Source organism: Glossina fuscipes, unplaced genomic scaffold, assembly GCF_014805625.2.
Source record: "Glossina fuscipes isolate IAEA_lab_2018 unplaced genomic scaffold, Yale_Gfus_2 0, whole genome shotgun sequence".
Classification (NCBI taxonomy): Eukaryota; Metazoa; Arthropoda; class Insecta; order Diptera; family Glossinidae; genus Glossina; species Glossina fuscipes.
This window is the reverse complement of record NW_023998414.1, coordinates 2400372-2427344: the sequence shown is the minus strand read 5'-3', so window position 1 is coordinate 2427344 and position 26973 is coordinate 2400372. Positions and strand designations below refer to the sequence as shown.

General features: G+C 33.4%; 4 protein-coding genes across 8 annotated transcripts; 1 reads left to right on the top strand and 3 right to left on the bottom strand.

The window, feature by feature from the left end:
* The first annotated feature begins 872 nt into the window (after positions 1-872).
* On the top strand, positions 873-4051 carry LOC119635381 (caspase-8). Of its 2 annotated transcripts, none has more exons than XM_038030184.1 (6): positions 873-1338; positions 1403-2218; positions 2278-2491; positions 2547-2683; positions 2742-2899; positions 3866-4051. In XM_038030184.1, exons 1-6 carry the CDS (start codon positions 1234-1236, stop codon positions 4002-4004), a joined length of 1569 nt encoding a protein of 522 aa, XP_037886112.1. In that variant the 5' UTR covers positions 873-1233; the 3' UTR covers positions 4005-4051. The 2 variants fall into 2 exon arrangements, with proteins under 2 accessions (XP_037886112.1, XP_037886121.1); XM_038030193.1 differs by lacking the exon at positions 3866-4051 and adding an exon at positions 2967-3390 and having other exon boundaries at positions 874-1338.
* A 2172-nt stretch (positions 4052-6223) lies between these two features.
* Positions 6224-13908, bottom strand: LOC119637079 (putative fatty acyl-CoA reductase CG5065). 3 transcript variants are annotated; one of them, XM_038032910.1, is made up of 10 exons: positions 9293-13908; positions 8877-9183; positions 8140-8406; positions 7795-8080; positions 7590-7740; positions 7337-7532; positions 6910-7286; positions 6774-6844; positions 6586-6711; positions 6224-6524 (listed from the first exon to the last, which is right to left on the bottom strand). In XM_038032910.1, exons 3-10 carry the CDS (start codon positions 8192-8194, stop codon positions 6293-6295), a joined length of 1494 nt encoding a protein of 497 aa, XP_037888838.1. In that variant the 5' UTR covers positions 8195-8406; positions 8877-9183; positions 9293-13908; the 3' UTR covers positions 6224-6292. The 3 variants fall into 3 exon arrangements, with proteins under 3 accessions (XP_037888838.1, XP_037888831.1, XP_037888846.1); XM_038032903.1 differs by having other exon boundaries at positions 8140-9183; XM_038032918.1 differs by lacking the exon at positions 8140-8406 and having other exon boundaries at positions 9293-13906.
* A 782-nt stretch (positions 13909-14690) lies between these two features.
* On the bottom strand, positions 14691-18070 carry LOC119637649 (putative fatty acyl-CoA reductase CG5065). The gene is made up of 9 exons (XM_038033850.1): positions 17989-18070; positions 17143-17327; positions 16797-17082; positions 16591-16741; positions 16338-16533; positions 15449-15825; positions 15309-15379; positions 15098-15223; positions 14691-14998 (listed from the first exon to the last, which is right to left on the bottom strand). Exons 2-9 carry the CDS (start codon positions 17195-17197, stop codon positions 14767-14769), a joined length of 1494 nt encoding a protein of 497 aa, XP_037889778.1. The 5' UTR covers positions 17198-17327; positions 17989-18070; the 3' UTR covers positions 14691-14766.
* Positions 18071-22831: 4761 nt separating this feature from the next.
* Positions 22832-26677, bottom strand: LOC119631241 (actin-5C). 2 transcript variants are annotated; one of them, XM_038023704.1, is made up of 2 exons: positions 26638-26677; positions 22832-24333 (listed from the first exon to the last, which is right to left on the bottom strand). In XM_038023704.1, the coding sequence occupies exon 2, from the start codon at positions 24322-24324 to the stop codon at positions 23194-23196; it is 1131 nt and encodes a 376-aa protein (XP_037879632.1). In that variant the 5' UTR covers positions 24325-24333; positions 26638-26677; the 3' UTR covers positions 22832-23193. The 2 variants fall into 2 exon arrangements, with proteins under 2 accessions (XP_037879632.1, XP_037880465.1); XM_038024537.1 differs by lacking the exon at positions 26638-26677 and adding an exon at positions 25004-25221.
* Positions 26678-26973: the final 296 nt, after the last annotated feature.

Here is a 26973-nt window from a genome sequence, read left to right as displayed (position 1 = left end):
ATGTTTTTTGCTTTTATGCACGTATATGAACAAATAAAAAGAAGATGCAGTGTATAAAATGTTTTATTTTCAGCAACTGCCTTAATCACGGTGCGTCCACACAGACATCAACACCATCATCGCCTGGAGTGCTGCAGGATGCAAACGATCTCCATCTACTTTTCAGTGGAGGCCAGCGTTGTGCAACGCCGCACAAACGTTTGCGATTCTTCTCAGCTTCTTTGGCTATAACAGCTCTTTCGGGCTTCCTGTAGCATACGTCAACGGCCTAAAGAAATGTTCGAAAGCAGTAGTTAGATTTTCGAAATACTAAATATTGTAATGCTAACCTATATACACGCAAATGTATCTTTATTTTGCAGACTCTTAACTTGTGGATAATAAATCTACTTGTAACGATATAACGAATATTTATACGTCGTTTGTAAAAGTAGAAACAATTTACATTCGCTAGCGTGCGAAATAACCCGCAAAACCTTTCTCGCTCGTCTCATGGTGATCCCCTCTTCTATGTCGCGGTTGTCATTGTTCTTTGCGTCAATCGACTAGCGTAAAAGGAAGCTACGATACATTGTTTAATTAACTTTAAATAAAAAATTCTATTTACTTTTCTTTTTCTTCAAAATTCACATATATAATTTCGCGCATTTTATTTTTTTTAATTTTTTAAAAGTTTCAAGTTTTTGATTTTAATTTTGAAGATTTAAAATTTTTGTGTTAATAATTCATTTCCTAACAGATGTTTATATTTTACTTTTACAACTGTTCTTCTATAAACGCAAGTCTAAGAGAGAGATATGTGGTAAATTTACTTGGTTTATGCTCAATACTAATGCAAATTTGTTCTCAGCGACAGCAATTTTATTGGCGCCAGATTTGACGCAACCGGGAGAGCAAGTTTGCCAACGTGGTTAGATTTTCTTGGCGATCATCACCCAATTCGTTGTCGGCTGGTTACATGATCTTCAATTTGGTGGTACCTGTGCGTCCTTGTTTTCTCAGCAAATATTAAAGCATTTAATTAGTGAAATGTCAAAACGGAATTCGGCAAATTTTTACTAATTCTTACCCGCCTTTTTGTTGAGTACGCGCTAGTATTTACAACAATAAAATGATTGGATTGGCAATACTGATGAGAGAAAGAATTTATAAGCAATTGTAGCGGATGGACGAAAAACTTCCCAAAAGAGGCATAGCCAGTAATAGGAATTTTTATTGGAATATTGCAAATTGATGAAAATGTTATCGCAGTCCGCCGACAATCACTTTTCGCAAATGAAACAGATCGACGTTGAAGATCTGCGGTATATCGAAAGAGATCTTTCTTATTATCAATTGGTATGATGAATATGTGATGATGATGACTTATATGATTAACAATACTTTATATCTAAATTCTCAGGTGTCTTTAGGTTTCCTGCTGTTTGGTGAGGAGAAAACCTCTGCTGAATATATATTGCAGAAACTAATAGTACTTTCAAAACATCCACCTAGTGGTTGCGGTCAGGCAACACAGAATGGCGGTGATATGATACTACGTCTTTATGCAAACTCTAAGCGAAACAATTGGCGTGAGGGATTACTAGAAGCTCTGACCATCATAAATGCTAAAAGAGTACTACGTAAATTGGGTTTTCGTTGGAAAGATCTACATCATCATTATTTGCCGCAAATTGCAGAGCTTAGCATAAATATTCATCCCATGCTAAAAGCTCTTTATAAAATATGTGAAGAGCTTACAGCCGCTCAAGCTAGGCGACTAATTTCAAGAATCCAAACTGATTCTCGTAAGAATGGAGAAGAGTGCTTAGATTTCCGCAATGCCTTGTACTTGGAGATTTTTTTGTTAGATTGGATTACTCGACGAGTAATAAGGATAGGCGACCGCCAATGCACTGGCACGGACGTACATGTTTTAATAGAATATTTTAAGCTCAATGACATGGACTCATTGAAAGACTTGCTAAATAATACGGTTACACAAAATGCTGAAGAAGTTGAATTACAAAACAAATATTTTTCTCCACCGGCCGCAGATTCAGCAGAAACTTCTCTTGTTGATGAGCAGGAAAACGTGTTTAAATACTTGAACGATAATCTCTTAGTGGGACAGGAAGACGATGACAGTACCTTTTATAAAATTAGAAGAGAAAGTGCTGGTTTTGTTGTGATCATTAATCAAAATGAATTTCATCAAGAGACGGATCCTAGGTGGACAGTTAGTAGACAAGAAATAAACTAATTTAAGATTGATTTTATAAATTTAATATCTTACAGCACTTATTACCTAAAAGACCATTCCCTACGTGTCGTAAAGGTACAGATGTCGACCGCGACAGGTTAACGAAACTGTTCGAAAGCCTTGGTTACATACCCAAAGTTTATGATAACTTAAGTCACTTAGAAATGGTATATCGAATACGTGAAACTGTCAAAAGTTCAATAATCTATGATTCTTTGATTGTTTTTATTTTAACGCATGGCGCTAATGGTAAATTGAAGAATTTTCAAAATATAAAAACTAAATTCTCATTTTATTTTATTAGGTGTTGTCTATGGCAGCAACAGCATACCGGTGAAAATTTCGGAATTACAAAAAATTTTCTGCGAAGAGAGTTTTAAAAATAAACCTAAAATTTTAATAATACAAGCGTGTCAAAAGGATCAACCAAGAATAGACGAGGTAAGAGCTTTGGAAATTTTTCCTATGTTTAAGACATATTTGAACTGTTTTCTCTTAGATCATTTCGTCGGATGCTAGCAAGAAAGATCCTTTATCTTATGCCGATATGTTAGTGGCTTTGGCGGCCATACCAGGTACGGAAGCATTGCGTGATACTCAAAAAGGATCATGGTACATTCAGACATTGTGTGATATTATCGAGAAAGGGGACAAAAAGTAAGCTGATCAATTTGTTAATATTTGAACTTTTGCCGATTTTACAACTTTTTATACCCTACACCAGAACATATTAAGTTAGCGCGGACGTATGAAACACGCAGAAGGGCTTAAAATAGATACATTTCTTATTATATCGATATATTCAGAATCGTAATGTAAATTGATCTAGGCCTGTTTGTCTGATGTGTGTTCATGCGAAATTGTGTTCAAGCTACAGATCGCAATTCTAGAGATATTTTGAAGAAATTTGACCCAAGGATCCAAGGACGAATGTTATTGAAAATGGTTCGGAACAGTCCACTTTGTCGATCATATACCGCCCTATTCTGAAAAGTTGCTATATGGAAAAAAATTGTAATTTTCAAAATTTCTCGGCAAAATTGCTTAAGTAGTAGAATTCCGGCAATCAAAATTGGGATGAAAACTTTGGACCGGCCGAGGCAATTTTTGAACCCCCTCTCTCGATTTCATATACTAAAAACTGAAGTTGAAGCGACAAAGAGGTGAATACAATGCTTCATGAAGAAAATTATATCATAATAGTAATTTAACATAAATTTGTAATAATAATTTATTCAAATTTGGATCATCTTGTCCTATTTACCCCAATAAGGACTTTCGGGAACATTGATCCATTGTAGAGTAGTAGTAGTAGAGTTTTAATATGTGTTGATCAAACTTAACTCATAATAGCAATTTCATACAAAAATGACTTCTACAAAATTTGGACCATCTACGCCTATTTTAGGATCCTGCTATACGTAAGGATTAAACTTATACTACATTAGGTTGTATTTTGGGTGCGCTTCCGCGTAAATATGCACTTGAAAAATATGCCTTTATGCAGAAACAAGATTTCATTTTTGTGTTCCATAATAAAAGTAAGAACCGTGTTAGACCATGTGGTGTAAGGTATTCGGCCAACCTTACCCGACTATAATTTTCTCACTTGTTTCCTTTTAGGAAACACATTTTTGATATATTAACGGCTGTTGCTAAGACTCTTACGAAGAAAAACCAAAAGCAAGGAGGTGATGATGTTATGCTACCATTACTTAATTCTACTTTACTCAAAGCATTCTATTTACCAGCACCGATATAACCAAAACTAATAAATTTTTAACCAAAAAAAGAAGAAATCGAAGCCGTTAAGATAAATTTAAAATCAACCAAAAATATCTTATAATGCCCATTTGGTTTCTTTTCATTTAAGAGAATTGTTCCAATTGTTTTTTATATAATAGTGTTGTATATACTTTTAATTTTTTTTCTTTATTTTTTTCCTTGTGCAAATAAACAAGCCATGACTAAAGATTGAAAGCACACCATATTTTTAAACCCTAATTGGACAAAGTTGTATATTGGTTTCCTTGATGTTCGAATGGTTAGCGTCCTACAATTGCTTTAATATAAACTTTTGATTGTTAGTTTAAGTTTAAAGGTTAAAAAATGGAATATACTGCAAATTCGAAATAATTTGCAAGCTGCACATCTACCGTAAACCGCTCGCTATTTGGTAAATTCAATGATGATAGCAATAAACTCGCGAACAATCCCATAAAAATATCAGGCGATGGCCATAGGTCGAATATACTTGTCACTTTTTTACATTTCGCTTATTTAAGTGTTTTCTATAGGACTATCTGTAGGACACAATTTTTGTGTTTGATTTAAGTTCAAGAAGTTTCACCGTAGCCTTAGCAAAAGTGTCACATACAACTTTTTATAATTTAATTTCTAATGTTTAATAAATTTGTTTAAGCTTTTGTATAATGAATGCATGTCTATAGGACAACATCCTTTCTTCCACACTACAAGCATACGGTAATGAAAAAACAAAAAAAAATTTAATTTTATGTAAGTTATTATTATGCGTCGACCTTGCGGACTAATGTCAAATTTTTCATTGCGCTCTTCATGAATTCTATGATCGCATAAAAATTAGATGATTAAAACTACTTCAACAAAAAGTACGGCATATGGAAAGACTATGGAATTTGTTTGAAAATATCAGAAGTACACGCCACTACTTGTGTTACCAAATTTCAAATTAAAATCTTTGTCCTTATTAAGTGCATGTTGATGTCCTGTGCAAAGACGATTTAGTATGTAATCATGCAACAAATCAAGGAAGAACCATCAAGCTTATGAGCTCCCCGCAAACGAGATCCAAACATATTTCGGGTTACTCGAATCGAATACTGAACACAATAAATCTATCAATTTATACAAATACATATATACGTGTGCGTAGGAACGAAATAGTTGTGCGAATAAATTTAGAGAGCGAAGATGATAAACCCAACAAAATTTTCATAGCCGATATCGCAATACTGAGAAGCACATAAAAATTTCCTTCAATGCAATAGAATTTAATTATCATACAATGCATCACACATCCGCAATGTATAAGAAAATCTTTTCGTACATATTGTTATGAAATTTCTACCTTACATATTAGATGGCCGTAGGATTATCTTTTGTATCATTATAGTTAGGCAAGGCCGATGATTAGATACGCTATGCCACTTCGTCTTTTATATATATTCTTCATTTATTTTTGTAATAAAATACCAGCGTTGTTTCCATCCAAAGCCTTGCTTTAATGGGAGCCTTTATGTAGCGTAGTAGTGTAATAAGATTGAGGCCATTGCCTGTTTATTGCAAAAACATGACATGTTTCTGCCGAAAATTTTCGGTACGTGGGATACGGATAGATTTTGGCTTTTAAACAATTATTGTTCGCTCGGCTATACTCGTTCAGTGTTCGTGCGCTTTTGTAGGCTTTTGTCGCAATACCAAATTAATCGCATTCGTTTCAGTATTTTTTTTTTTTTGTTTTTGAGATTACAACCCGTCAAGGCCTACGACGACATTCCGACGAACTATTCAAATTTTCTTTATCAGAATTCACATTTAGTTGCATACACTTTAGATGTGTTAATACTAATTTAGGTCTCGTAGCAGGCTCCGAGACTAGGTTTAAATTTCATGACAATAAATTTAAAAAGCCAGCATTGCAAATACCCAAATTACTCGAGTATAGTGATCATGTGCTATTCTCAGAAAGCCCACATTTCTGGTAGGACTTTTAACGCACTCGAGACGCAAACGGTAAGCTTCGATATGTCGCTTCAGTACACCGACATATAATGTTATGTAACACATGCAACGAAGGTATCGAATTTTAGAGAGGCGAACCGTGCTGTGGGAAGTGCTTGTTAAAGAAAGGTAAGTGATTTCAAAATTCGCAATTTCCCTTCTGATAACCGACTATTATTTATAATGTATTTAAATATTGATATTAAATTTCAATCTGCCTTTAGATGAATATACATTTTTTATTTTTAACTCATTCAGTCGTACAAAAAAATTGAAGCCGTTAAACCGTTAAGCCGTGCTACATAATTTTTTGTAAAAAAAATACATTAATCGTCCAATGAGAACAGCTCCAACGAACTGTGCTAAATAATGCATGAAGAAGAAAAATTTTAAACGTAAGCGTGTCGATTGCGTAGCATTCCGCGGTTCACGTAACAAAAATTCTTTACATCCTCCAATACCACGCCATATTAAGGTGTCAAGTTCGGCCTTCATGTACTGAAACAAACGCAATTTATCCCTAAAAGATAATAGAATTGGAGAAAGGTGCTAGGATTTAAAAAGTAATGAAAGTGACTTACAAGTCTTCAGAAGATATCAACCTTTCCAATTCTAAAAATTTCTCATTTGAAAATAACCACTGCGTCGTATAGAATGTTTGAAGAGCCTGACTCGTCATTGCTATACGGCGTTGGTTCTTAAGGAGCCTAGAAAAAGATTAAAAGAAACAAATAATTGTTTTCAACCATTATTCGACCACCTTTATTACATAGGTTTTCTTCCGGCTAAAAGCAAGAAACTATCAATCATCAATGCCAGGGTCCATTGTCCAATAATAAGCTTAAAAATGCATTTATTTTTTTTTTTTAGACTACATCGTACAGTTCGGTTAAAACTAAACTTACTCTTGTATAGTGCAATATTGGATTCGTTGTAACACTACCGCATGGTAGCCATATGCATTTTTCGAAGGGGTTTTGTCGTACAAGTCGCTTACCGGCCTCAGTTAATGCACCATAAGTTACAGGTTTCACATTGGCACGTGAACAATGTAACACGTCTAATGGTTTATCTAAGGTCATGGGTTCAAAACGGTAGCCAATTTTATAACCGGCTAGTAACAATCCTTGTACTGTCACATCAATGGCAACCATGTCAGCCTTGATATTAGGATTGCTATAGTTAGTCATCATAACGCCCGCACCGCAGGCCACGAGCAAGCCTATCGGACCATTGAAATTATCTAACCATCCAGGCACGGGCTCCAATAAACTTGATGTAACTGTGAACAAAATACTTCAGCCAGTTTAACACAGTGTTTGTTTATCTCACCCATTGATGGTCGATATAATAAAATCGGTATTTTATCACGGGAATCGTTAACAATTTGCTCGGCTAGATGCTTTGTAAACGTATAAGTATTCGGTTGATGTGAACCGTATTTCGCAAATAATATGTTTAACATTTTGGTATCGTAATGTTCGGCTAATTTAATAGTTGTTCGCCAATCAGCCAATGGTGGATAAATCTATGAAAATATAGAAAAGTCGTTATTGAAAAATTATTTATATTTTTACCTAACAACCTTTTCTTCCACTACATGTCTATCGGGATTTGAATAAGTTGTCGAGATATGTATGAATGCTTTCAGTTTCTTTAAACCCTCAGCTATTTTAATCAATTCGAAGGCACCACGTGTGTTCAATAGAATCGCATCTTTAAAATTATCATCAAATCTAGAAATTTCCAAAAAATGTTAATAAAAATTTTCTTAAACACTACTGCCTTACCTAACGCTAGCAGCCGAATGGAATATCATAGTAACATTTTCTATACGTTTACGATCGACTGGACTAATGCCTAAGCCTAGTTCCTTGCAGTCACCGGCAATAGCAAATATATTTTTAAAACTTTCTGGTTGTTCTTCCTGAGCACGATTAAATACCGGATCCTTTAATAATATTCGTAATCTCTGGTCTGCCGTCTTACCGCCTTTATTACGCATGAGTACATATATTTTACTGAATTGAGGAAAAGAACGCATAATCTTCTCGATTAAGGCTTTACCTATAAAGCCTAAATTAGGAAGTATTCGTTTATCGATATATACTTAGAAATTTATTTCAAAAATGAACCTGATCCTCCTGTTATAAATATCTCTTGTCCGACATAATATCTTGTTACTGACATTTTGAACAATCGCTAAGAGTTTTATTTGACATCAACTATTTCCACTTAAATTTAGCGCAACACTAATATTCCAAATTTGCCTACATCAGCTATTTATATTATATATCCATTTCTCTTAACATTGTGTTCTACTCTGTGGCAATTGTGTGCGAAAATTAATTAATTTACTGCATCTTTAATTAAGGCCAACAAAAGTATAGTTAGGGTTAAGCCTAAAAGGTCATTGCATCAAAAAAAAATTAAAATAAACGATATAAGCGTATTGATGTTGACTATATATCCTACCTACTTATATAGTATTCATATTAAATATAGTCGAAAGTCTAATATATGTTATAGGATATGTACTCCTGATCTGTAATTAATAGAATAACGAAGAAATGATACATTGCTATATACTATCTGTTCTGTTTTTCGACAAATTTTTCAATGAAACGATTTATTTAAAAGTATTGACAATCAAGTTTAAACATATCAAATAATTGTTCGTTGGCTCGGATTATAAGATATCCGATATCTCCATACATTTTCAGCGTTTCATATTACGAGACCATGAAATGATAAGACAAGTCTTTGTTCTTCGCTATAATCTCCCTTAAGATGAATATATATTCAACGCTTGTGTTAGTTTGAATAATGAAAGTGTGAATGTCAGTTCGCAACAACATCAAAATATTTGTACCTAATATATATATAAAAGATATAAAGATTGCTTTCCCAGAAACAATTCATTGCTTTTCGCGGTTTCTTTCGAGGTTATCCTTTGACATATGCTAAACATTTATAAGATTGAAGTTTTCCGTTTAGTTTCTAAACAAATGATCTGCATTTTCTTTATTTCTATTTTTTTTATCAATATTCCCGATCAAAGCAACTTGATATACGCGAACATCGATTCGCGATTGCTGCAATTATTAGCGTGAAGTTAGTCCATAATGCGTATTAAAATTATTTTTTGCGTTTGCTAACGTGGTCACGTCGTCGCTAGGCTACATTTGATAAATGACCGGCATCGGAAATTGAACAAGATGTTGGAAATTGAAAATAAAAAAGAAAATATAAGCATAAGTGAAAAAAGAAATCATGTGTTCTGCTTACCGAAATAAAAGCGAAAATTTTTATATACATTGTTAATAGTCAAGGATGCGAGCCGTTGTCTTGCCGTGTTTCGAACCCAGCGTAACAATGGCCATACGACTGATATAGCCGTATCCGTTGCGTTCTGGTCCCATCCAGTTGAAGTTCCTGCTACCTCCCCAACTTTGAACTTTGTCGGGCGAAAACTGGTAGCAAACAGTTATACTCGATTACCTATATTCCCCCAAAACGCGGATATTTCTACTTATAAGAAACATGCCGCCTTTATTTGCGACGTAATCGAAAAGTCCAAATCATTCTGTTACGGTCATAGTGTTGGAAAATCTCTCGGTTTGCCACAAATTACTCGGTGTTCCTCACTTTAACAATTAATTGCATATTTGAATGAACTATTTGACCGAAGTCTACTTCAATACAACCCTACTCCTAATTGTAACAGCGAACTGTCAAGACAGTTGAGACAGTTGTTAGTCGCCGTCGATCTTTCAGTTTACCTGGGCATCCGTATCGTTCAGTAAATTGCATATCGTTTCGTTATAGTCAAAATTGTCCGGTGAACCACTCTAACGTGCCAAATGCCACTTGCTCAAATAAACAATATGAATTTAATAAAACCAATATTTTACCGCTTTCACACATCATACTCGAGAATATTGAGAGTAGCTTCCTTATTCCAACACACAAATATGAAAATAGACATCACGTTGAGAACTATATAGAGGCAGTGCCAAGTCGAGTGTCTTACCAAAATTATTTGAGCGAATTGTTACTCAGCAATTAGCTTATTCTTGATTTGACATATAAATTTATTATATTATATTTGGGCTGGATTGAATTATTTTTCGGATCTCCCAACTAATTGATTGATATTTAACGACGAAAATGATAAATAAATTCTTTAGGAAGGAAATTAAATATTCTTTGAATTTGAATTGCGTCAGCTTATGCTTCTAAGACATTTCGCAAAAGTCATTTTCAAGTCAAGCAGTCAAACATTTCAGCAGAAAAATTTTTTATTTTCAATCAATTTTTACACTCAGGCTATTGCAGTTGAAGTGGGGTAGGGCTTGTTGCGTTGCTAGAGCGTTGCTCGTCTACGTACTTTTAACTGAGTGGGTGAGTGTATTTGCGCGCGAATCAGGTCATTCTTGATCCAAGGTTGCGATAACTTGCTTTAGCGAATATATACGTCATGTTTAAGATTAACAAGCCCCATAGGTCTATTTTTTTATTGCTTGCTATAGGTCACGCTTGTAGATGAACCGCACTTATTACCAACTTTTATTAATGGACACTAACGAAAGGTCGCGATTTTCTTTTGATTGAGACCCTAAATGTAAAGAATGTAAAGAATTTTAACATTTTTATCATTTAATGTAATGTAATTGAAATACACTGTTAAGTAACTACAAAGAATTAATGAATGTAAGCAGAACAGTTTGCCGAGTGCACAACATTACAACTTGACTCGCCGACTTCTACTTAACAACTATACGACTTTAGAACTTGACATATCGACTCCCACTTAAGGACTGACCCTTCTTTCTCCATGTTTATCTACAGCGTTACCTCGTTCATTGTGTTCTTCGTTATTAACTCTCCACTATTTCTGCTGACTTTCTAGCCCACTGTCCACTACATTTACATTTGGCTAATCCGCTCGTCATCTGACGCAATTTAATCATCTAGCTTTGAACTTCTTACGATTGATTGCGCATATTGCATATCTTTGAAGTTCTCTTGTTCTTTGGTTACAGATGCATTTTTTACGTTCTTCTTTCACAAGACTTGCCTCTGCAATGTTCAATCTTTGATTCGTTTTCTGCTATGAGTTGATGATACTGCTTTTCACGCTTTTTGTTCTTTTTCTTTTCTTTCATTTTTATTTGCTTACTTTTTCGGTTTTCTCTTTGTTCATTGATTTACGTTGTTTCTTTCGCCTAAAAGCTTTCTCTTCTTCTTTTACTTCAGTTTCCAAATCTGTAGTAGCGAAGAATTTTGTTAACTGTATAAGGCCAAAGAACGAGGAAAATAAGCGATTGCTAATAGGATGTGGTCGACGAGGAAGGATAGTAACGCGCTATTCTCTTTTGAATCAAATCTAATTATATTTTTATTATTTTACACACCGAATTAAATATATATATATATATATATATATTTGGTAATAAATTTATCAAAACTTGACATTATTTATTCATCATTTGATTGTTCCCCATTTAACTGTGTTGACTGGGTGTAGTACTCTTGCAAAAACGTTCTCAACCATCGGCACTGAATTTCTCTTAACTAAAGTCACGGCTATTGTTGACGGCCTGATAGCGCCATTCTATCACTTTATTTACAATTACTTCGCGGTTGTTGATTGGTACATGTGGTAAGTGAAAGGAATATTTAAGCCGGGCACACTGTGCATTGTATTCTCTCGGTGAATAATTAGAAATGATGCTTTGTGCTTTGGGGGCACGTTAACTTCGGTCGCATTGATTTCATATACCGACGAATTATCATTTTCTTGTTCGCAATTAAATTTTATTTCTTTTGCATTTTCCGTAACGAGAAATTTTTTAATAAAATCATATTCAATAAATTCATTGTATTTAATTGCGTCATCTCTTATATCCACAATGTCTGCATTTATTCTGACTTTTAATTTACCAATCGTAGTAGTAGTAGTAGTAGTAGTAGTAGTAGTTGTGTGTACGTTTCGCAAACGATATAATTTTTTCACATACGATTGCACAGGGTAGCCTTTAAAATTCTTTTTCGGCACACACTTTCTTTTATCATACGAACAGCGGAGGCAGTCTCTATTACACAGGAGATTTGTACATCGTTATGTTAAGACTTAACTTGTTGTTGTCTATTTTCTACTACTGTAACGTTTATCACTGCTTTGTTATGAGTTTGTTTGTCCATATTTCTTACATTTAAAACATTTACTTGCTGATTTGCACTGATCTACTTTTCTATATTCTCTTGAACTAATGCTACGAAAAATGTTCGTTTTTGCTCTTTTTCTTTTCCACTTTTCGAAAGTTTTCTTTTTGTTGTGTTATGACATAATCTTTCGTATATTTCATACTTTTTCTTAAAGCAATTTAAGTGCTTTATGATGATTTGTACTCGTTTTTCAATTCATTATATCGTTTGGCCACTGTTCAGACACTGTTTATCATCAATCATTTTTAATAGCACGTAATAGCTTAGTTGTTTAGCTTCTAGAAAAAGCAGTGTTGCACCTATTATCTTATTACGCGTGTGCGTATATTTTTCTTGTTCGCCAGATATATTATACACCTTTGCATTTTGTTGAAATGTTTCAAATCATTTTTTCACCGTTATTGATGCACCATTAAAACAATTCATAATTTTCATAAACAATTCGATAGAAATGTTTTTCCCTTTTTTTAAGATTTGTTAACTACTTTTAATGCTATTAGTTTAATTAGTTCACTTAACTCGCTATTATTTACTCAAATGTATTTGCACCACGCTCTTGATTTTCTTTAGCTATCGCTTTTGTGTTTGATCGTCTTTCTGCACTTTTCTTCACTTGAATCACACTTTGTCCTCCATACCGTAGTATAACGTTTTCTTGCGCTGGGCATTTACCACTATTTCAAATTGATTGAAAACTTTTCAACTAATCATCGCAGATACACAATTTTCCGAGCAAAACTTTTAATGTCTGCGTAGCACACGAAGAAACATGCAAAATACTAGTTCACTTAAGGCAGCAAGTGGAGTTGGCATAAGGTGTTCAACAACACATAAGAATATAATTCAAATAATATAAAAATCGAAAATTAAACCGTTTGGGCGGTGCTTTTCGGCAGCCACTTGGCAACCGTTACTAGACATAGCTAGTTCAGTTGGCCGATATTCGGGCGATTGCGCGTATTAAGCGGCACTAATTTGACGTTTATTAACAAATCCGATATAGAGATTATATTAGAGAGACCATTTAAATTTTTACAAAGGACCCTAAACGAGTTACAAAGCCAATAATTATGTCTGCATTGGTCGACCTTTATGCATATAAAATTTCTTGAAAAACTAAAGGACATTACGGCTTATCCTTTTTGCGAGTTAATACCGTCATGTATTACCTTAACCTTGAAAAGCGTACCCAATACAAAATCTTTGCTTCTCAAGTAAGGGAAGAGCTAATAGTAGCAATCTGTTTTCATATGGTAGCAAAGAGACTGTCGGCTTTTATACCAAATCTCTCAGCGCGAGAAGCCGGAATTGTTTCTGAACTGATTCAATTGCATCAATATAAATCCTATAAAAAGTGGGACCAGAGAACACAGGCATATTGCAGCAATGGCATTACCAAACTTATTTTATCATCTTTTTATAACGTAAGGATCATCAAATTTTCTGGATCATCTTTTGACAAAGCCAAGAGCAATTATTAGCAATATTTATGACAAGCTCCATACGCAAACCGAAATGTAAACGTTGGTCAAATACTACCCCCAAGTTGAAAATTGGGCCCATATTATCTGTGGATAATGTATTCTTCCTTGCGAGTGAGAGCTTCTTACACTCTTTTAAGATCAGCTCCATAACGTTGAGCGAACACCATGCAGCCAATTGTCTAGGCATCAAGAGTACATTTCTACATTGAATTGAAGAGAACAGTTTAACGTCATCAACCTGAGATAATCACCGATGGAAGGTCAGCTATATAGTAGATCCTAGGGTTCCAAGTGCTTGCCCTGCGGGACCCCTAAAGTCATAAGGAAGTCGTCAAAGGATATGGAATTGAATAGAACTCTAAAGGTTCCCTACTCCAGATTGGAGGATATCCAATTCAAAAAATGTGCGAGAAAACCGAACGACTTAAATTCAAAGAGAAGTAACTAATCATTAACAGTAGCTAGCTATGTTACGGAGATTTCACTTCGGAATTTGTGGCAAGGCTAAGGATTGTTGTAAACTTGATATTGAAACGATTGAAGCTACTGCTCCTTGCTTGTAGTTTCTATTGGTTGGTCTTGGCTAATAAAAGACGACTAATAGACGCACAATCTTCGAGATTTTTTCGCGAATCCTTTTAAATGTCACATCTATTCCTCGCTAGCGAATATACAAGTTTGCAATTAAACCCTTTCTTTTTAGGTTTCATTTTCACAAATTCCATATAGTCGCAGTTTAAAAGAATGCTATGTTGGAAGCAATCGATCGGCACACTATGAGATCGCTTTGAATTTACTCAATAATTAACTGATCAGGAAAATCGATATAAATGCATTCCCAAAGTGTCAAATCATAGTCCCGCAGGCAAGTCGTCAAGCGTAATTTTGTTAGGGATTGAGGGTCCTTGGATCGTTACGCTTACTAGTGATTTTCACTTATATTTCAAATTTATTTGTTAACATAGAGACTACAAGTAAAATTTCTATTTCCCGCACACCGTTTATATTCAAAGTAAAAGAGTTTAGATCGAGAAGCTTTTCATCTTCTTAAGCATTGTACAACTTTCCATACAAATACTGCAAGAGAGCTCGTCCAATTAGTAGAATGCCAGCAATTTGTACAAAGTAATTAAGAAAGAAAAGAAATTGAAGACGTACACGGGGTCCTCTCGTTGCCTCAAGCGGCTCATGTAGTAAAAATTGTTTTGCACCTCTAATACCATTGATGTAAAAAGTCTCATCATCAATGTCTACATTCTGAAATAAGCCCAACTTAGGTCTACAATTATTGAGAAAAAGTTTTTCAAAATAAAATAGAAAATCGAAAATATAAAGCATACATAAGTTCCATTCAATATGAAAGGATATAATAACTTACAAGTCCTCAGGTGGTATTACATTTTTCAAGGCCAGGAAATTGTCATTTAAGAACAGCCATTGCGTTGTATAGAATTTGTAAAGCGCCTGACACGACATAAATATGCGCCGTTGCAACTTGAGGAGTCTGCGAAAGCATAAGAGAAAATATATGGGTTTTTGTTTGTTTGTTTTTTTTTTTTTTTTGAGTTTTAATTTAGGCAATTGTTTACATTGGCTTTCTTCTGGCTAAAAGTATCAAACAATCACCAATAAGGGCCAAGCTCAGTTGTCCGGTAATAAACTTCAAAAAAAAAAAGGTTATGAAATTTGAAGCATGCGCAATGTACAATATATCCATTACTTAACTTACTCTGACATAATGCCAAATTACGTTATCTGTAATGCTGCCACTCGGTAGCCAAATACATTTTTCCAAAGGATTTTTTCGAATAATTGTTCTGCCAAGCTCTATAATCTTGCCAAAGCAAAACGTTCGGATCAGAGCATTCGAGCAGTTGACCACTTCCAATAGTTGATCTTCACGTGTGGCTTCAATAAGGTTTCCCAATTTATAACCGGCTAATATTAAACCTTGCACGCATACATCAACAGGGACAATATCGGCTCTAACATTAGGATTCGCATGGCTAGTACGTAAAATACCAAGACCACAAGCAATTAATAAACCTATTGGGCCATTGAAATTATCTATCCAACCCGGTACAGGCTCAAATATGCTGGAAACGACTATTTAAAAAAAAAAAAAAAAAAAAAAAAATATATATATATATACAGTAGTAGTAGAGAGCTCTAATCGTAATAGACACTATTGTGTCTGAAATAATAAAAGAAATAATAAAAAAATTATATTCGGTAATACCCGTCTCAGATAAGCTTCGACATTATAATCGAATTTCAAGTATTTCAAATGCTGAAATATTACATCAACAGATGTTGGAAGTTCTATGGGTTGGTGTTTTACCTAATGAGGACGGATTTATCGATGGATCGTCAAGTCATTTATCAACTAAGCACTGTTTCAGTTTTCTATTTGTCAATACTTGCAAACATTAATGTCCCAACACAGACGTTGGACGGACGGACGGATAGCTAAACAATTTCGGTCCTGAGTGGAATCAAAGGTATTTATTTATACACATTATAGGGCTTCCAATGTCCATTTTTTCATCGTGCGGGTATAAACGCACTGCAAGGCTTTCATGCTTCGCTAAAAAGGCACAAAATCATTCAAATTTTACCAATAGATGGCCGATATAATAAAATCGGTATTTTATGGCGATGATCATTAACAATATGTTCAGCTAAATGCTTGGTGAACGTATACGTATTCGGTTGATGTGAACTGTATTTCGCAAATAATATGTTTAACATTTTGGTATCGTAATGTTCGGCTAATTTAATAGTTGTTCGCCAATCAGCCAATGGTGGATAAATCTATGAAAATATAGAAAAGTCGTTATTGAAAAATTATTTATATTTTTACCTAACAACCTTTTCTTCCACTACATGTCTATCGGGATTTGAATAAGTTGTCGAGATATGTATGAATGCTTTCAGTTTCTTTAAACCCTCAGCTATTTTAATCAATTCGAAGGCACCACGTGTGTTCAATAGAATCGCATCTTTAAAATTATCATCAAATCTAGAAATTTCCAAAAAATATTAACAGAAATTTTTCTTAAACACTGCTACCTTACCTAACGCTAGCAGCCGAATGGAATATCATAGTAACATTTTCTATACGTTTACGATCGTCTGGACTAATGCCCAGTCCGAGTTCCTTACAGTCACCGGCAATAGAAAATATTTTTTGAAAATTTTGTGGTTGCTCTCGTCGAACCCGTTCAAATACCGGATCCTTTAATAAAATTTGTAATCTTTCATCGGCACTTTTGTTCACTTTGCTACGCAGTAACACATATATTTTACTGAATTCGGGAAATGAACGCATAATTTTCTCAATCAATGCTTTACCTATAAAACCTGCATTAGGAAGCGTTTGTCATAATAAGCTTTAATTATGGCCATATGTAAAAAGCAAACCTGATCCTCCCGTTATAAATATTTCTTGATCGACATAAAATTTTGTTACCGACATTTTGCCTATGTAAGGATATAATTTTTATTTATCTTGTTTATTCCTCTATTTCTCGGAAAACTTCGTTTGATACTAAATTTTGTAAATTGTAAAATTCCCATTTTCAATATCATTAAACGCGTGTCCGCAGCTTTTTAAATTAATTCAGATCAATGCCTTTTTAATTTATTTATATGTATATATATATATATATATATATATATATATATGTATGTATATATGTGTACATATATATATATATAAATAAAGTTGAAGAAAAAATAAATTAAAATATAAGTACCAAAGTACGTATAACGATATCATAAAAATATATATACAAAATGTTTATGCAAAATTAGGACAAAAAGTCACATTTCTGATGACCTAAATAAACCTTTATGCATATACGTAGAGTAAGTCTCATTAACATTGGGCTTTTTCGCCCAATAAAAAGTAAACGCTTGTCAAACCTAGTCCGTTATCCAAACGTTAATATTTTTTTTCACTATTTTGTACTACAAAGTAATACATATTAAAATAAAAAAAATAATAAAATTAAAAAAAAGAAAAAACAAACAAAATATTATTCCAGTAGATAAGAAAATTAAATAACTTCAACAAATTTAAAAATATAGCGTCATTAACATTAGATTTCATATAAGAAAGAATACGAAGCAAAAAAAAAAAAAAAAAAAACCAGCATTTTATGAAAAATTAATATTCGGTGAAGTATCCTTTTTGCATAATAACGTCATTTAAATATTTTGACATATTTTGCATATTTATTCTTGTATAGGAAACAGGGATCTTACTCCATTCTTCTTGTCTCGTTTATTCTATTTCACATCTTGGACGGAAGAGATTCACTATTTTCGGACATGGCGATCCAATTCATCCCACATGTTTTCAATATGGTTCATGCCCGGTGATTGAATAAGTGAGAGAGAAGCACATTGCAGCAATTATATAAGAGTCATCTTTTAAATTACACAGGATTTACGCTTGAGATTGTTGTCTTGATAGAATTTAAAGTATTACCAAAATGCCAAGTTTCTTCCAAATTTGCCTTTAATATTCTTGAATAAATCTCCTGGTTTACAATGCCATCCATAAAAACTAAATTGTCCGACTCCAGTGATTCAATGCATATCGAGATATATGACCATGACCATTGCCATACTCGTCGTCAATCGTTGATACAAGAACGTAATAGGAAGCTAAGACTAGAATTTGCCAAGGAAAACGTCCAATACTTATTTACTCTCATCAACAATTATAACGGGGTAAATTGCACTTAGAAACGTTGGTACTCTGTATATTTCAATTTTCCTAATTTAGAGAATAATACTTCGCGTCAAATTGATTAATCTCATGTTTTAATTTGGATACTAATGCTAGATGGAACGATCAATCGAAAATGTATTCAAAAATGTTCCTAATTAGCTACTTCTTCAACAAAGTTCGTAGTCTCTGCCAAGGTATGTTTTATTGAAATAATGACTTTTCTTAAGAATCATGCTTGTCTTCTATCTACATAAATAATTCAACAATGACGCAATTGAATACATTTTACGTGTACGCATTAATTTAGATCGAATTGAATTTTTTATCAAAATCGACTCCAACTACGGTTCGATCAATTTCTCTTATTACGTAATCGTTTACCGGAATGAAATCATATCATTTTACTAAAATCGAATGTGTTTGATACTCATTAGTTGCTTGTTACAAATATTACGGGTTTCATTTCTTTTTTTTTTTTTTTTTTTGGGTAAATATGTATGTATATAATATACACATACATGTCAAAACTAAAAGAAGAAAACATATATCTTTGAATGGTAACTTAAGGTATGGGGCGTAAAATATACGCAACCGAGAATGGGCAACAGTCCATGTAGTGTAGCGCTTATGCTTATGTTCAAATTTAACATGTTACTGTAATGTGGCATACTAAACGCAATCATAAAGTATAAAAGAATATGCTTGAAATGTGGTATACTTAACGTCTGAAAAATGAATTTAATGTAATTGACCGCTAACTAACAGAAACGGATTTATATTGAAATTGTTTAAACATTCCGACACAAGCACATACAATCTACATACATATATATATTATTTAAAAAAAAAAAATACAACAACAAGTAAGAACATTATAGTCGAGCAAGGCCGACAAGGTTATATGGGGAGTGATCGAAAAAATGGACCGATACAAACACTCTACTAAATTCGATCAAAATATCTCAAATATTGTGACCTGTAGTTTGAACACAAGCTTACATGGACAGACATCATTCGGGCAGACGAACACACAATTCCGATTACGATTCTGAATAGATCGATGTAATAAAAGGTAGCTTGCTGCTTGCCGCATACGTCTGCACAAACTTAATACACGCTGTGCCACGCTGTAGTGGTGTAGGGTATAAAAATTATATATATTATTTGTCAATTTAAGGGAGATATTTAAAAAGAATCCATTATATCAGTTTTCATTAGCTTATGAGCTTATAACGCGTGCCAGATTTGTAAAAGGATTTATGGATTTTATTCAAATCGATAGCATGAAAATAGTGTCGTGTCCTCTCACCCTCTTAACATGTCAGCATACTTTCGTCGACGAAAAGCGTTGAATATAGTCAATGAAATTCTTCAAAAAACTACACAAAGATATGACATCTAGTTTTTGTTATGAGATCGCTTCGAATTTGAGTGACCATTGGCAAAAAAAAAGAAGCCAGTTTAACGTATGTATCAAAATGTATATATGTACTCTTAATCAAGATCATTCTTAGCCTGAATAGATCTAAATGTGTCCCTCTATCCATCTGAAATTCGGCTGAAGTATTGAAACCCGCAAATTGATATTGCAAATGAGGCCAATCGAACAAAGGACACCGGTCCAGTGCAGCATAAATTGAGAATATCTCCGTTTCTAAAAACACCAAAAATGACGTTTACACATATATTTCGAATGCATCGAACACATTGAAAAGTCTTCAAAGCAATTAGAGATGATATAAAATGCTCGACTATGTCAGTCGGGCTTTCCGAATCCCAGATGACAGTTTACGTGGCTAAAAGCACGTGAGCATCAAAATAGATTTTTTTTTTTTTTTATTTTTGGACTGAAGCTTTATTGCTTTATAACTTTTAATCGCGAAATGTCGCAGCAATGGATGCGATACGTTTAAAGTTTAAAAGAGGCACGGAATTTAAACTGACGCCTCTTATTGAAAGGGGCTACGTTATATCTAAGTGATAAACATGAAAGAATCGCCTTAATGCAGACATTGTTTTCTTATTTTTACACCCATCATCGAGATATGGGTGTATATTCATTTTGTCAAAACACTTGCAACGCACAGAAGGAATCTTTAGAGACCGCACACAAAAAGCTGAGACATGATCTTCAAATTCCTTTACACAAACAAATGGTTTTAAGGACAGTGTAACATAACCATAAACTGAAACCGATACAAAATAATAATAACTTCCATGTCTTATTTACACAGACGGAACAAAATCAGTCGCGATCATCTAATGTTATAGAGCAGGGCAATTGAATTTTTTCATTTTTTGTTAGGCTTTTCTAAAGATAAAGGCAATGAAAATGATGAACCGAACATAATTCACTTGATCGTTTTCTTATTTATATTTGGGATGCGTCCGTGCACAGGCAAACAAATGTAAGCACGCGCATAATGGTTCATTATTTGATATTGATCCAGGATATATATGGACTTTATAGTGTCTACACAACGTCCTGCTCGATGTTGCAAACGTTTTAACCGAATGAATATATCACCATCCTTTAGAGGAGGAATATAAAATTTGCAAAACAATAATAATAAAATACTAAGTTATTTGGTTAAAAATGCTCTACTATATATTTTTGAACAGATATATGCTTATGTGGCAATATTTATTTATTATCGTAGAGTGCAACTCCATCGTTGGCTATGACCCACTTACATGTTAAAAACGAACTACAGTAAATTTTTACTTTCTCTATCAATTTTCGCAATCATGAGCGTGCCGAAATCGGATAACCTTATCCGAATCAATTTAAAAACTTTCACGCCTATTGAAAGTTAGCGATCTCAAGTAACTTCTATTCTAAGCATTAAAAACGAAATGAGCATATTGCAGTTCTCTCCTCGGAAGCGTGGGGGGACGCAAAGTTCTTTAAAAGACGCATTCATTTGTCTTACATTGTTCATATTGAATTTGGGGATCACTCACTTACACCGAAGCATTCAAAACAAGTTTCTTCAAATATTTTCTTTGTTTTTTTTTTTTTTTTTTTTTTTATTAGATAAATTATGACAATTTCATTAATAATGTTCTCATGGACACGATACGACACACTGTATATCATATACATATACGTACAAACTTATCAATTTACATAGAGATCGTATGTATATTAGTCTTGTTTTGTTTTTCTTTTTCTTATTCGTTTTCCTTTCCTTTCCTTTTTTTTTTTCTTTTTTTAAAGAAGAAAAAAAACACTTTTCTATATTCAATTTTCAATGTTTTTTTTGATTGTAAAATATTTTGGCAAAATAGTTACGATATTAAAAATGTGTGTCTATATGCGCGACTGTAATCGTTAAAATATGTAATAAAAAACGAGCACTGTTTACTTTTCTTGTTCAGGACGATATTGTTGTTGTTGCTCTCGTTCGGAGATATCATTACTGATCTTTGATTTATCCATAATCTCATCCCATCATTCGTGCATAATCAATGCCCTTAATATATGCTCCATATCCTTTGATCGCAACGATGCAAATTTAATATGAGAAAGAAAGGGAGTATGTATGTATGTATGTATGTATGTGTAAATATATGTCCGTATTGGTAAAACTTATACTCTTTCTCTCGTATATGCAAAAAAAGTAGTCCTCAAAAGTCTTCGAATTGTATTTTATTAGATTTGTTGTTGCTTTTCTAGTATGATTTATATGAATGATCGATCGCATTTCCAAGCGTAAATTAAATAAACATATACACGCATGCGTGCAATTAAAATGTTGTATACCGAAATCAATAGATGCATATAAGCCGATGCGAAATTGTGCACTCTTACTGTCGTAGCATTTGTAAATGGCGAAATGAATAAAAAAAGAGAGAGAGAGAGAGATGTTGTGATATCTCATTTATAGATTTTATTTGTTTCTTTTAAGGAAAACAACCCGTTCCCCAAGCCATCCACTCACTAAACAGTGTGTATTATTATTATACGATGCAAGTGTGGGTGACCTAGGTAATCAGCCACCTTATACATATATATATATATATATAGGTGTAATTTATTTAAAGCAAAATGAAAAATTACTCTTTTTGTGCTTGGGCTCAAAAATAAACTTGAGGATGATTAGATGAAATTAATGAGATGAATGATACAGTTGTTGATGGTTTTTAAGATGATTTGATTCAAAAGAAAAAATACACGAATATTTTAAGATTTCTCATCTTTTTTTAAATTATATAATAATAATAATTAAGAAATAATAATACATTTGCGAGTTGTTCTCAAAAGGAAAAAAAAAGTTTAAAATAAAAAATGGACAATAAGATTTGCAAAATGTTTCTTTTTTTAATGTGATTTGTTTTGATTTTATATAAACGTATATAATGTTGTTGTTGTTCTTCTTGTGTAAATTATGGTGCTGAAACACGCTTGGAATTTTAAATATTTTCATTCGAAATTTTTTTTTTTTTTCCTGATCATTCAGTTATAACACAAATCTTACAAGAAAGGCTTGTCACCATTCGATTTCCTTCATATCTAATTTCTACGCTCCTAAAATGTCGTTCGCTTCTTCTGCTCATAGATGCTTTTGTTGGTAATGCTGATGTTATTAATGTTTTTGCTGTTTTTGTTTTTGTTGTTGTTGGTGTTGTTGTTGTTGTTGTTGATGTTAAAATTATGTTCTTATTACTATACACGACTAAATCGGCAGCCATTTTTTTTTTGATTTCTACCAGGGATTGCAGAAAACCGTTTAGAAGCACTTTCTGTGCACAATAGATGGACCAGATTCGTCGTATTCCTGTTTGGAAATCCACATCTGTTGGAAAGTGGACAACGAAGCCAAAATGGAACCGCCAATCCAAACTGAGTATTTACGCTCTGGTGGAGCAATTATCTTGATCTTCATAGTGGAAGGAGCCAAGGCGGTAATTTCCTTTTGCATACGATCAGCAATACCAGGATACATGGTGGTGCCACCGGACAACACGGTATTGGCATATAAGTCTTTACGAATATCCACATCGCATTTCATGATGGAATTATAAGTAGTTTCATGAATACCGCAAGCTTCCATACCCAAGAATGATGGCTGGAAGAGTGCCTCAGGGCAACGGAAACGTTCATTACCAATGGTAATCACTTGACCATCAGGCAATTCATAACTTTTCTCCAAAGAGGAACTAGAGGCAGCTGTGGCCATCTCTTGTTCAAAGTCTAAAGCAACATAGCACAACTTTTCTTTAATGTCGCGCACAATTTCACGTTCAGCTGTAGTAGTGAAAGAATAGCCACGCTCGGTCAATATCTTCATGAGGTAATCGGTCAAATCGCGACCAGCCAAATCAAGACGCAAAATGGCGTGTGGCAGGGCATAACCTTCGTAAATGGGCACGGTGTGAGAAACACCATCGCCTGAGTCAAGCACAATACCAGTTGTACGACCGGAAGCGTACAATGACAGCACAGCCTGAATGGCCACATACATGGCGGGTGTATTGAATGTTTCAAACATTATCTGAGTCATCTTCTCACGATTGGCCTTAGGATTCAATGGAGCTTCAGTCAACAATACAGGGTGTTCCTCGGGTGCTACGCGCAACTCATTATAGAAGGTATGATGCCAAATCTTTTCCATATCATCCCAATTGGTAACGATACCGTGTTCAATAGGATATTTCAATGTAAGTATACCGCGTTTGCTTTGAGCTTCATCGCCGACATATGAATCCTTTTGTCCCATACCGACCATAACGCCCTGATGACGGGGACGACCAACAATCGAAGGAAATACGGCACGGGGGGCATCATCACCGGCAAAACCGGCTTTGCACATACCGGAACCATTGTCAACAACCAAGGCAGCAACTTCTTCGTCACACATTTTTTTTTGCTAAAAATTTAACAGAAATAATAGAAATTATATAAAATTTTGTTTTTGCTAAAATGGACTGTCGCGATGTGAATTGCGGAAGAAAAATCGAGAATTATTCTAATTACACATATTTAAATCTTGCAGAGCGGACGACAAATTGCTGCCCACGTTTATAACAATTTGCTTAATTAAAACACTAATTTTGTTGCGAAAATTTTAAATGAAAGGCGAATTCAGGAAAATTTTTCGAAATATATATCTTTTAATTTTTCTCAAAAAAAAAAATAAAAATAAAAATAAATAAATAAAACGACTGAAAACTCAAAGCCAGAAATTTTATCACTATATATTCAAAACAAATTATAACATTATCAAATCAAAGCATGTTAAACTCCCATTTAGAAGAGATATAAAAGCGAGAGAAAAATCAACATTCTCTACGATACTGTAACAGACAAGCGAGACGAAACTGTTTTTCTTTTACTTTTTTTTATGTATTTTATTTATTTTCAAGTCATTTGCAAAATGTGCAACCAACGCCCTTGAAAAATATATGCAAAAAATAAGCCGGTTTATAGTACGTTATTAGACCGCGTTTTCTTTAGCCAACTATTATAGAAAATGTGTGTCGAACCCTCCTTTCTTTCTCCATATAGTGGTATAAATGGTCTATGACTTCTTTTCTTACTTTTTTCTTTTGTTTAAAAAAAGACGAACACAGAGGAAATTCTTCGAGGAAAATATTTAACACGTTGGCTACTAATCACGACGACGTTCGTTTATGTAATTATTGTATAATTGTTTGAATAACAATTGCAATCTCAATATCCTCGAAAATTTTTTTAGTACTGTTAGAAAATAAAATGACTGCGGCGTACAAAGAGAAAACAACCTTTTACTTTGACGAATCGACTATGAATGGTTCGAAGAAAATGCCAGTTAAAATAATTTAAAATATAGTCGTGTTTCTTGCATGTGTGCGAATTTATATGAATCTGCTTGCGTAAAGAGAATAGGGTTTTACATATGCATGTGTGTATATCAACGTATATATTTGTAAATAATAACTAGAAAACCCACACTTTGCCCATTACTATAGCTATCTCTGTCGCTAGCGCTGTGTACATGTAGAGACATGCACAATATGTACGCTCTATCTGTTTCTTTCGTGCTTAGCCAAGTTAAGCTTGAATTCTGCTGAATTTACAGAGTTACTATTTTTGTGACCATATATGGTCATGTTTAGTGAAAATTTAATAAATCGTGAAGAAATATACACGATTCCCCTCCCGTTTTATTTATAGGAATGGTGAAATTTGAAGAGTACATAAGCGTGCATAAATCTTTACTTCATAAATGCGAAGAGAGAGAAATGAGCGTAACACGAACACTCCGCAAACCCAAAAGCATTTACCTCAAAAATTGCCTTTAATGGTTTCAATTTTAAAAACCGGCATTTTTTTTTTTTTTAGAACAAATCTACGGAAGCTAAAAAATGAGTCAAGTTCAAATTTTTTGCTGAAATAATTGATAAAAATTGAAACCATATTTAGATACGTTCGGTTAAGAAATGCAGTTTTCTCATTAATAAAATGATGACACAATGAATGGGATAAAACCAAGATTAAAACGGATGATCACTACGTTTGTCTGTAACAAAACAGGAAGAAAAAATTTACTCTTAAGTAAAAAAAAAAATTGTGTTCATTTCATCTCCGCAGAAAATCCTCTTTTGTTGTTATAAATAGGTTTTTAGAAGAATACATTAAACAAAAAAAAAAAAAGCGTGTAAACATCAAGTAAATGAGAAAAATCTTCAAATACGAAATTTATTTCAATTATTACTTGAAGTTTTTCTTAAACATTTTTTTTTCTTCTGTATTTTTTTTGCAAAACACCATGACAATTAACCTCAAGTGTGGCTTGATTTGAAAGCAGACATTACCCTTGTTTTTCTTCTTTTAATATTTAATATAATAATAAACTGATTATATTTGAATTGGACTTTGGCTTCAGAAAATGTCATCAATTTTGATATTACTTATCTCTCTTATCAGCTGAATTTTTAAAGATTATATAAATCGACGAATTTAATAATTTTATATATATACATATATATATATATATATATATATATATATATATATATATATATGGATATATACGTATATACATTGAGCACTTTTCCACATTAATCCATGTTTTTTATTCGTTTCAGACAGATCCTGGCGAACAATTTTTCAAACGCAAAACACTTAATTCATTTACTCAATTTGTAGTAATGTTGACATTATCGTTTTTATTATTAATTAAAATACTTACTTTCTCTCTTTGTTTTTAGTTACTAAAATTAAATAAATATATAATAATTACAAGTCTTTTCTTCTTTGCTTTTTTTTTTTAGATTTTTTTTTGTTCGTTAATTTGGAAACTCTCGCGTCGTAGCTTTAAAAACCACACAGCACAAGAACGCAAAATTACTGAATGATTGTAAAACTCGTTGTTACAAGCGTTTATAAAGGCGTCCACCCTTATCATAAACGCGTTTGATTATAATTCTCCGACGATTTTCAGACATTTTACCATATATGGAAATGGATGCACAACCATGTTGCCATATTTCCAGAGAATTTCAACTGGTGAGTGAGTAAACCTGCA

Coding starts and splice junctions, on each gene's coding strand:
- LOC119635381 (XM_038030184.1), top strand. CDS start 1,234: ATGAAAATGTTATCGCAGTCCGCCGACAATCACTTTTCGCAAATGAAA. Junction 2,219..2,277: donor AGACGGATCCTAGGTGGACA/GTTAGTAGACAA, acceptor AATATCTTACAG/CACTTATTACCTAAAAGACC. Junction 2,900..3,865: donor ATCGAGAAAGGGGACAAAAA/GTAAGCTGATCA, acceptor GTTTCCTTTTAG/GAAACACATTTTTGATATAT.
- LOC119637079 (XM_038032903.1), bottom strand. CDS start 8,194: ATGTCAGTAACAAGATATTATGTCGGACAAGAGATATTTATAACAGGA. Junction 7,533..7,589: donor GACATGTAGTGGAAGAAAAG/GTTGTTAGGTAA, acceptor ATATTTTCATAG/ATTTATCCACCATTGGCTGA. Junction 6,525..6,585: donor TTGATATCTTCTGAAGACTT/GTAAGTCACTTT, acceptor ATTATCTTTTAG/GGATAAATTGCGTTTGTTTC.
- LOC119637649 (XM_038033850.1), bottom strand. CDS start 17,197: ATGTCGGTAACAAAATTTTATGTCGATCAAGAAATATTTATAACGGGA. Junction 16,742..16,796: donor CATTCGGCTGCTAGCGTTAG/GTAAGGTAGCAG, acceptor GGAAATTTCTAG/ATTTGATGATAATTTTAAAG. Junction 15,380..15,448: donor TAATTTGGCATTATGTCAGA/GTAAGTTAAGTA, acceptor TTTTTTTTGAAG/TTTATTACCGGACAACTGAG.
- LOC119631241 (XM_038023704.1), bottom strand. CDS start 24,324: ATGTGTGACGAAGAAGTTGCTGCCTTGGTTGTTGACAATGGTTCCGGT.